General features: G+C 47.7%; 1 protein-coding gene across 3 annotated transcripts in view; it reads right to left on the reverse strand.

Annotated features, from left to right (window-relative positions):
- CCDC167 (coiled-coil domain containing 167) overlaps window positions 1-9504 on the reverse strand; it is a 28277-nt gene extending 18773 nt beyond the window's left edge. For all 3 annotated transcript variants that reach the window (XR_013999045.1, XR_013999046.1, XM_081140690.1), the window contains exon 1: window positions 9424-9504. Coding sequence is in view for 1 of the 3 variants with exons in the window: in XM_081140690.1 (XP_080996816.1) it covers window positions 9424-9465 (42 nt within the window). In the remaining 2 variants the exon portion in view is untranslated. The remainder of the gene's footprint in view (window positions 1-9423) is intronic.
- Window positions 9505-10772: the final 1268 nt, after the last annotated feature.

Genomic DNA, 10772 nt, shown 5'->3' on the forward strand with positions numbered 1-10772 from the left:
CAGGTTCACCCACACCATGCTCTATGGGGCCTGGCGTCCAGCTAAGCTGGGGGCAGGAATGTGACCAGTGGGAAGAGTTACACTCTGGAGGCCATGGAGGCTCCTAGGAGGATTCTTACATGTTGGATAGCAGGTCAATTGGCAGGAAGAGAATGGCGGGCCCAAGCACTGGCTCCAGTGCTGGAATTTTCCTGGAGCTGTAGGTGGGTAGCAATGCTGGCTGTGACTGTTACAGGGGTTACAGCCAACGTGGGGAATGAGACAGGGAACTCATTCAGACAGTGCGGGGGAGGAGAGTAGATGCCCCGGATGTACAATAACATTAAGAATTGTCCATACATTACATTTATATTCAGAAGACCAAGTGCCCATTTTTATACAGGGAAAATGAACACTTTAAGTCACTAAGATGACAGGTGCAGCTTGGATGCAAAGGAACCCACGAAAGTCAAAAAGGCAGTGGAGCCATGGCAGGCATGGCTCAGTGGTTAGAGTGTCAGCCCTAGCACCAAAGGGTCTAGGGTTTGATTCCTAGTCAAGAGCATGTACCTAGGTTGCAGGTTTGATCTGCAGCCCCAATTGGGGTGCGTGCAGGAGGCAACCAATCGATGTGTCTCTCACATTGATGTTTCTCTCTCTCTCTCTTTCCTCTCTCTCCCCTCCCCCCCTTCCACTCTGAAAATAAATCCTCTGGTGAGGATTTAAAGACGTGCAGAATAAACAACAACAACAAAGGCAGTGGTGGGAGCTCCCTACAAGTTAGCAAACTGTGACTGGTAGGTGTGTAAACCCATGTGTGGACCAAGTAGGTGGTGAGTGTGCAGGGTGCCCTGGTGGTAAGTCTGTAATTTGACCCAGAGACCAGCAGTGGCTGAAACCTGCCCTGGGGACTGCTGGTCTGAGCCTAGACACAGAGCCATGAGGGGAGGAGAAAGCAGGGAAAGAGGTCGGTAAGGCAGGGAGTGGGAAGGAGCATCCCTCAAGGAGGAGGGAGCTGATGGTCCCAGGGGAGGCATGGGGCCAGGATCCAGGAAGTCTGTACTTCACGGGAAAGGCCCATGAGTAATTCTGCGGCAGAACCACTGCCCTTATCCAAACACAAATTGGGGAATCAGTGCCTGGTGGGTGACTTCGAGAGGGAGCTGAAGAGCAGGCTCAGTGAGAAGTATAAGGCCAAGGAGTCTCCACAGAGGCAGGGATGTTTCCTGCAGAAGAATGTCAAGATCTGAAATCAGCCCCACAGTCAAGGTCACCATGGGCCGCAACCCCAGCCAAGTGGGGTTCTTCATTTTCAGTCGTCAGGGGAAGGGACTCCCCTGTGGCCTTCGAGGGCCCCTCCTCCAGATGCAGCTCTGAGTGCTCTATGCTCCGTGGTGCTCTGCTGGCAGCTCAGTAACCCCGAGCCAGCTAAACAAAATCCCCTCTGCCACCTGACTTGGGGAATAACACCTTATTCTCAGAGCTTTAGGGAAGTCTCCCTGGGGTCCCATATGCCATAAAACCACTGTGTTAAGAGAAACTGTAAAATTCGTCTCAAATCCCCATGAGGCAACTTTTCAGGAGTATGGAGCCTTCTGGAATTAAAGTCCTCAATGAGACCTCTTTGGGGGCAAGAAACATGAGTGCCAGCTCATGCACAAACTGCCCAGCACACTGGTGAGGTCAGGCCCCACGGGCACCTGCTCCAGGTCTGGCTGCTGCCAGGGCTTCACATGCAGCTTTTATTCTGCTGACAAGAACGAGCCACAGGCTGTGGCTCCACTATGGAAGGTTCCCCTCTTGAAGGTGGCTAAGTGGTGCTCCCGTGATCATCTTGACAGTCTGGGAGGGGCTCCCTGCCCACTCCCTAAGTAGCCACTGTCTAGGGCCAGACTTTCTTCTGGGAAAGGGCAGAAGGCACCCTCAGGGCTTGGCACTGGGCCACTGGGCCCTCAACCACTCTTAGCTCCTGAATGCAACCTCTACTCCTTATAGCCCGGGCTAGGCAGCTTGTGGGCAGCTTTGCATATGCTACCCAAGGTGGACATCAGTTCTACAAGGAAGGGACTGCCTCATTTTACAGAGGAGCAAACACCTGGCACAGAGATTTTAAGCAACCTGCCCAAAGTCATGTAATTGGGAAGTGGAAGTAGGCTCTGAATCTGGGTTTTTCTGCTCCAAGCTGATGCACTTTCTTTAAAACTTTTCATGAAAAAGAAGGGATTTCGTGACAAAGAAGGGTTCTGTGGACCAGTCATTCCACATCCTGGTCAAAGTCCATCTAAGCTTGCTGATCTGGCTTCAACAGATTCTCTACTCTGAATAAACTTGTACAGGGCTTTGCCTGGTCTCTGTCCACATAACAGATACTCTCTGTGAGGGAAGAACCTGACTGAAATCCGTCTGCTTGGAGACAGTGAGACGGGAGCCGAGCATCTGTCTTCGTGAAGGCAATTATCCTCCAACTTCCAGCTCCAGGCATCCCAGGCACCCTCCCCGAAACTGCGTAAACTACCAAAGCACCTTCCAAAATTCACACAAAAGAGACCCAGTTTGCCCACTTCCACCTCCTCCAACCCCCTTTCCAGTGTGCAGATCATGTTTTACTGAGTTGTACACTTGGGACCTGTATGGTTTTATTAACCCGTCACCCCAATAAATTCAATTAACAACAAAATCAAACCAGACGCAGTTTGGAGGAAAAGGCGTGCCAGTGGGCCTGATAAGCCCTTTTTCCCCAGTGGGTATCAAAGCCTTTCTTTTCACCTGTTAATGCACAGCCTGGGAGTGATGTCATCTGTTTCATCTCCAGTCCAAGCAGCCTGGGAACTGGATTTCTGGAAATCCACTCATTTTCACACGTCAGGGAGGCCCCGGGGTGTTTATTATAATGGGTAAAGAAGCCGGACTGCCTGCCCAGATGGCCTTTGGCAAGAGCGCTGGGGCTTTCCATCTGGGGCCTTTAGGCCACGTAGCCAAGTCACATGGGAGTCATGGGCCTCAATTTTTCAGGTGAGTGGCTTCAAACCCCACTCTGACACTATTACCCTGACACTATTTAAGGGGTGTTTTTCTGTGGAGGAGGCTCATAGGGCTCTGTGGGGGCATAAAAACCTCCACCGCTTGGCCAGCCTGGCTCAGCAGTTGAGCATCGACCTATGATCCAGATCTCGGTTTGATTCCCAGTCAGGGCACATGCCTAGGTTTCAGGCTCAGTCCCCAGTGGGGGGTGTGCAGGAGGCAGCCGATCAATGACTCTCTCATCACTGATGTTTCTCTCTCCCTCCCCTTCCTCTCTCTGAAATCAATAAAGACATATTTTTAAAAAAGAAAAAAAAAAGAAAAACCTCCACCCATGGCTCCCCAAAGCATCAGGCCCTGTGAGAAGTTCCTCTCCCACGCTGAGCAGATGAAGCAGGCAACCTTTCCAGTTTTTAATCAATGAGCAATTTTCAGGAAAAGCAGAGAGCCCAAGGGCTTGTCATTTCTCTGGAGAGTCACCCTTGCCCTGGGTCAAGAACACGAGGGGCCCTGCTGAAACCCATGCCAGCTCCGAGACATCCTGAGACCTTCCCGCGTGCCGAGCAACTGCAAGGAAAGACACCTCACTCTCTGCCTGAAGCCTTCATCTGTCCCTGGCCAAAACATTGTTTGGGGTTTGTTTTCTCTTCTTTCCTCAAATATATTTTTTGATAAATTAGCAAAAGCTTCTTCATCGCTGAAAGGCTGGAAGCATTTTTCAAGAACTGGCATCCACCCCGCGCCTTATGAATTCATTAATTAAGATGCTGGCAAACAGCCACTCCACACATGCTGACATCCAGCCGTGTTAGGTAATGAGGTTTTAGTCTCCTGACCCCCGTCAAGTGGAGCGGAGCCAGACACAGGCTGCCGAGAGAAATCACCTGCCCAGTGGTGACCTGTCGCTTGCGCCTGGCAGCAGGTGAGGCTCATTTAATGGTCAGCGGCCCTTGAACAGTCTCCGCATGTTGCAAGCCTTTCTCCCAGCCCCTGGCTGGGCAGCACCCCAGCAAGGCAGCCTCAACTGCATGCTCCACTGTGGCCTCCTAACCTCTGATCAGCAAGCCCTTCAACTGGGCCCAGATGTCAGAGACAAGGGTTCAAGTGCCTCCTCTAGCCACTCAAGCCAACTAGGTAAATATTTATTGACAGTCCACTGAGCTGCTTGTAGCCCTTGTCTCAGAAAACTGGTAGGCTCCCGTCACAGCCGGCTCCAGAACTCAGACTGACTTCATCCACACTTAGGGCTTCTGCCCCTCCCTCCCCTCAGGGAGCTTACGGCAACAGGAGCGCTGACATTAAACAAATAATTAAAGTGTGAAGCCTCCTTTCCTCCGGTGCTCATCCTGTCTAGGCCATTTTCTCCTCTCAACCCACCACCTCAACCTAATCGTCACTGATCTGGGCCTCTTTTTCTGATATGGATTCCAGTAAATTTTAAACGACTCCCATTAACTTTTATTCCCTATTGCAGATACTATTAGTTGGCCAACACAGCATCGGCTACCAATCTCTCCTTTGCCCAAGTCCACTACAGAAATTAGAAAAGCTCAACAGATGCTTTACCAGCCTCATTGCAGCTAGCAGTGATCATGACCCAGTTCTGGCCAATAAGATGTTCCAGAAGTCTAGGAGATTCCTGGCAGGGCTTATGCTTTGCTTATAAAAGGGACAAAGAGTGTTATAGTTCCTTTCTCCTTCTTCCTCATTTAAAGTTGGATATGATGACTGGAACTTGGGCAGCTATCTTGTGACTATGAGGAAACAGCTAAGAGAATGCAGAAATACCAGCCCTGACCTAGCTGAGCTTTTGAACCAATGCCACCAACCTCCAAATTTCCTGCGACCGGGGAAAAAGTATACTCCTATTTGTTTACAAAACAAAACTGAGGTCAGTTTTCTGTAACCTGTAGCAAAAAGCTTTCCAAACTGATAGATTTTGTACTAGGGAACAGATCCAACCAAGTACTTCCTTTAAGATGTCAGCTAAGACATTGCACATCTGTTAAGACAACTGGCTGTTGAAACATCTACAGACATCAAGTTGAATGGTCCAGCTTCAAAAGAAAAGCACAATGACCAAGTAACAGCTCATTACTATCAGAGACTTAAAAACATAAACAGGTTTTACATCAGCCAAAATCCTATCACTTTAGACTGAAATGCAACCTTTCTCTCAGCCAGAATCTGCCTATCAGTTTAGACTGAAATACAACTTCCCCCTCCTCCCACACAATATTAAAATCAGTACCAGAGATGGTGATTTCTTGTCTGAATTGTAATTCTTTCTTGCAATTCAGAATTAACTCTCAGAAGCTAAAACTCATAGCCAGTTTTTTCCAACTCTGAAATCTCACAAGATGTCAAATGAGTTGGATAAAAAGGTCTTGAGAGGAGCCATGAGTGGGGGGAGGACAGGAGGTGCCTTGGTTGTCCTGGGAGGTGACTGCCTGGTACAGCTGGCCCAGCTAGCCCTTGGGGTGAATGCTGCCTGCTCTGTAATTGCTTCATTACAACAAGTGGAGACTCTTTGCAGGTGCTGAGATCACTCACTTGCGGGGGTTTTATTGCTCTCGTCAGATTAACAAACATTTTTGATTAAATCACCACTTCATTGGCTCTAAGCACACGCCTTTTAATGAGGACAGTATCTACTGCTACTGAGCATCAGTGAACATTCAATACTCAGACCCATTGAGGACAAAGGAGGAACAAGGTGAAGAGACAGCCAGATGCCAAACTTTTTCTAAGGTGCAGTTACAGTTCTCAACTCTTATAATATCCAAGCAAAAAGTAACCCTAGAGATAACGATGGCAAATGTAAATATCTATATTGGTATTGATATGTAAAAAAAAAAAAGTATTGGCAAATGTGACTGGTATAAGGTGGTATTAGAGCATATGCCCCACCAAATTCAAAACACTTTTAAAACCACGGCAGCCAAACAACAGGCATCTGTCATCTGTATTTGGACCACAGTGAGTCTGTAACCCCTAGTGAAGTTACAGATTAGGAAACTAAAGTCCAAACAAGGGAGTTGACGTAGCCATGATAAAAAGATGCAAAAGAACCACAAAGGCTGCTAATAAAGAGCACTGTTTGTTGATCACACCACCATCAGGTATGTGTTAGACACTTTAAATAGATTTTCTCATTTAATCCTCAAAACCACACTGTGAGTTAAGTTGCAATCTGTAGACTGTGGGATGTCCACGAAAACACACTAGCCCCTTCTTCCACAGCAATCAAGCTGTAGTTGGGCATGTGGCCTCCTAGTTAATGAATGTATTTCCCAGTCTCCCCCTGCAGTTAGGTGAGGCCTCGCTTCTTAGCTTGTATCTTGGCCAATGGAAAGTGGGCACTTTAGGCCCAGTACTCTTAAGACAGTGGGTGTGCTTCTTTTACTCTTTCTTTCCCTGCCAGTGGACACATCAATGGGGTGCGGCCTGGTTTCATTCATGAGGTGACAACAAGGTCCTAGAAGAAGGCAGAGCCACAAGATGGAAGGAATACAGCAGAACCACTACTGTCCTAGTACTCTAGACCAGGGCTTGGCAAACTATAGCTGATGGGCCAAATATGGCCCACCACCTGTTTTGTAAATAAAGTTTTATTGCAACATACCCACACCCATTAATTTACATACTATCTCTGGCTGCTTTTGTGCTAAGACAGCCTGAGTATAGTTGATTCATGTTATTTGTGGTAGTTATGTTCTATAAAGCTGCCACCGAAAATGGTTAGCAAATACTGAACCAGGTTAGGTTCCTGTGAGCCTCTGGTCACAACATTATCAACTGATCAATACAAAACCTTGTTTTGTGTGTGTTTCTGTTTCAAAAGACCTAATGTAACATATACTCTTGATTCATTAACATTGAACTCACAGCCAACAGCACTATAACTCAGACCTGAACAAAGTAACACACACACTTTCTCTGTAAGGCACATGAAGACTCCTTGCACTCTGGAAAACTAGATAGCCCTTCAGCACTACACTTGAAGGCCATTTTAAACCACAAAGTGACCAACAAAAAGCACAAAATTACAAAAAATGTGGCACTAAATAGACCACAAAAAGGACACTTGTTTATCATATAAAAATTGAAATAAGAAGGCAGAACACTGCCCTCTTCAGCCTTAGGGGGATACATGGCCCTCACGTGATTCAATTTTTTTAATTTTTTTTTTTGGTTAATTCTCACCTAAGAATACTTTCTCCATTGATTTTTTTTTTTTTTAGAGAAAGTGGAAAGGAGGGAGGGAGAGAAACATCGATGTGAGAAAGACATATCGATTGGTTGCCTCCTGCACCTGCCCAGGAGGGAATCGAACCTGCAACCCAGGTACATGCCCTTGACCAGGAATTGAACCTTCAACCCCTCGGTACGACACTATAACCACTGAGCCACACTGGTCAGAGCTCAAATTTTTTACTGCTTTGAGTTTGCCCATGAATAACTGCAAGTATTAATTTTGGGGTTACAAATAATACATTTTAACAAGTAGGCAAATTCACAAAGACAGACTCCATGAATAATGAGGATCGACTGTAGTTGCAACAGAGACTGTATCGCCCACAAAGTCTCAAATATTTACTATCTGAACCTTAGAGACAATGTCTGCCCATCCCTGCTCTAGCATGTTAGAAAAAAAACTTTTCTTGTTCTTGAAACCACTGACTTTTAAGTTCCTTTTATAGCAGCTTATCATATCCTAATACAGACTATAAAGTCCATACTCTTCCCACTACATAGTGCTTCTCATTTTACCATCTATTATTCTCTTTCAGAGGAGATTCATATTTTCATCAACCTTTTTTTCCTACCAAGTAGGCTGTTATTTCTCAAGGGGTGGTACTAAAACCTCCTGCTTCAGCATGGTGTGTGTAGCTTGTTAAAAACAAATTATTTGGCCCTGGCTGGGTAGCTCATTTAGTTAGAAGTGTCATCCTGATACACCAAGATTGTGGGTTCCCCCAGTCAGGGCACATACAAGAATCAACCAATGATTGCATAAATAAGTGGAACAACAAATCAATGTTTCTCTCTCTCTCAATCCATTAAAAACCCCTGAAATTATTTGTTAAAAATACCACTTCCCACCCCACCAAAAATACAACACACCCAAGTCGTAACGAATTACTCCAGGTGGGGGAGAATTCAACTCTCCACTGTAAAAAGCTCTACAAATGATTCTTAATGCAGCCTTAAGTTTGAGAAGCACTGAACTGATAGTAAGCTCAAGAAGTCTATTACCCTCTTTCTTTCTTTTTTTAATCCTCACAGAAGGATATATTTTCTTCATTGTGTGTGAGAGAGAGAAAGAGAGAGAGAGAGAGAGAGAGATCAATGTGGGACAGAAACATTGATTGGTTGCCTCCCTATGCGCCTGACCAGGGATGGAACCTCTGGGAGGTGACTAAGGGAACTGTAACATCTGGGAGGTGATCTAAGGGAACTGTAACACACTGGAAACAAGATGCACTAGAAGACAAATCACCGGCTTGATTCTCAGCTCCTCCACCGCTTGAACCTTGGCTCTACTCGACACCTCAGTTTCTTCATCTGTAAAAATCTCACAGGTTTGTAGTGAGGATTAACTGAGAATGCAAAGTAGCATATAGCTGTTGCTCACTATGCATTAATTTTCTTTCCCTTCCGTATGCACCAAATTATTCTTACTATTTTTTAATCCTCACCTGAGGACTTTTTATTGATTTTAGAGAGAGGAAGGGGGAGGGAGGGAGAGAGAGAGAACATCCATCGACTGCCTCCCATATGTGCCCTGACTGGGAATCAAACACAACCTTTTGGTTTAGGTAGGACATTCCAGTTAACTGAGCGGACCCACCAGGGCGCAGCAAATTATTTTTAAGCAATTTGGGAACATCACCATTCCACAATTCTCTACAAATTCCCGCAAGTTCCCAAAGTAATTTTCAAGCTACAAGCTTCAGTACCCTAGAGGAAAAATTTCCCATCTCATAGTAAAGTTAAGCCACTACAAATACAATAAACAGTATAGGCTCCTAACCTATAAGAGTCCCTGCTCTACACGTCCCTACACCTCTAGGGTCCCCCTCACCTCCGACTAGCAGCCCCTTTTGGGTGATTAAACGTCTCCTCCAGGGCCTCCTTATTTCCTGTCCCGCCCTCTCTGGGGCTCCCGTTCACCTCCCTGTCTCTCCCACTCTGGAGGTCCCCTTCCCTCCAGCTCTCCAGCATTCGGTTTCCCCATCCTGTCCCTCAACTCCAGGGACCCACAGGGGCCCTCTTGCGACCCTCGGGTCTGTCTCCCAAACCCGCGTCGCCCTTAATTGCCTCCCTCAAGCCCCTCCTCCAACCTGCGCGGGCCGACCCACTACCCCGCCGCGGGGAGTGGGCAACCAGCGGTGCGGCCCACCCCACTTCTCCCCTCACCTCCAGAGCGACGCCCAGATTCTCCCGCTTCTTTTTAGTCATGTTACTTGCCGGGATCCCCAAGCCATTATTGGACGCGCCCCCTTGGGGGCACCACGCATGCGCAAGCACGCGTGCTTCTCCCTCATTGGCTACCGAGGCTGTAGGGGTGGGGCTACTGGTGGTCGCCATCTTACTGAGGGGCGTGGCCCGCGTGGCGCGGCCATGTTTATGAGGGGCAACCTGTAGTTTGCTGCCTCCGCCTGGGGCTGCACAGAGGACAGATCCCTGCAGGGCCCGGGAGGAATAACCGCCCGCCCGGGAGTAGAGCTGCCCCTTTCCTTACTGATTCAAAGCCACTTTGCGGCACCGAGAGACTTTTTTCCACCCCTTCTTCTTCATTCCCTTCATCCCTGTAGTGACCGCCCTGCACACTTGGAAGCCAGCCTGCGCCCGCACCCCCTCCATTTAAATCCTGCCCGACCTTCAAAGCCCCGCTGCTGCAGGAAGCCCTGCCTCAGGCCCCTTGGCCTGTCGGCATCTGATAATGACCTTCCGTTGTCATTCCTCCTTTTTGTCCTGTGTTATTTTGCCCACAAACAACCCAGAAAACCTAAAAGCATCCTTTATTCTAGCACTGTTAACGCCAAGTTCGTGCCTTTGTTCCTGCGTGTTTCCCTCCGGGCTTCCTCCTCCCCGCAGGGCCCCGCGGGCCCGGGCGCTGCAGGTGGGTCGCGTCACCCCGGCACCGGGCACCCATGTTTCCTGATAAACACCTTTCCCACCTGTGACGCACTCCGAGCGTCTCTGTTCCAGCCTATTTTATTAAAATAAAAAAGTCGGTGGCAGGAGGCCTACTCCGTTTATTTCTTGACCCCTTAATGGACATTGAAGTGCAGTTTGTAAGACGCTGTCACGACGGTTCCCTGAGCCTTCGCAACCACCGTTTGCGAGGCCGCATCTGCCACCAAGCCACCTCCAAATAATGCTAAAGCCAACATCTTTGCATCTATAGCTCTGTCCTTCTGAGTTTTTATTATTTTATTTTTTATTTTTATTTTTTTTAAATATATCTTTATTGATTTCAGAGAGAGGAAAGGAGAGGGAGAGAGAGAGAGAGAAACATCAATGATGAGAGAGTCATTGATCGAGCCCACAACCTGGGCACGTGCCCTGACCAGGAATTGAACCCCGATCGCCTGGATCCTAGGTCCACACTCAACCGCCGAGCCACGCCCAGCCGGGCCCTTCTGAGTTTTTAAAGATAAATTTGTGCAAGTGGAATGAATGGGGTCGAAGAATATGGGACCGGAATCAGAGCTCCTGATTTTCAGACCAGTCCTCTCTCCGTGGATGTTTCCAGGTTTGGT

The sequence above is a fragment of the Miniopterus schreibersii genome (genome assembly GCF_964146895.1).
Source record: "Miniopterus schreibersii genome assembly, chromosome: 6".
Lineage (NCBI taxonomy): Eukaryota > Metazoa > Chordata > Mammalia > Chiroptera > Miniopteridae > Miniopterus > Miniopterus schreibersii.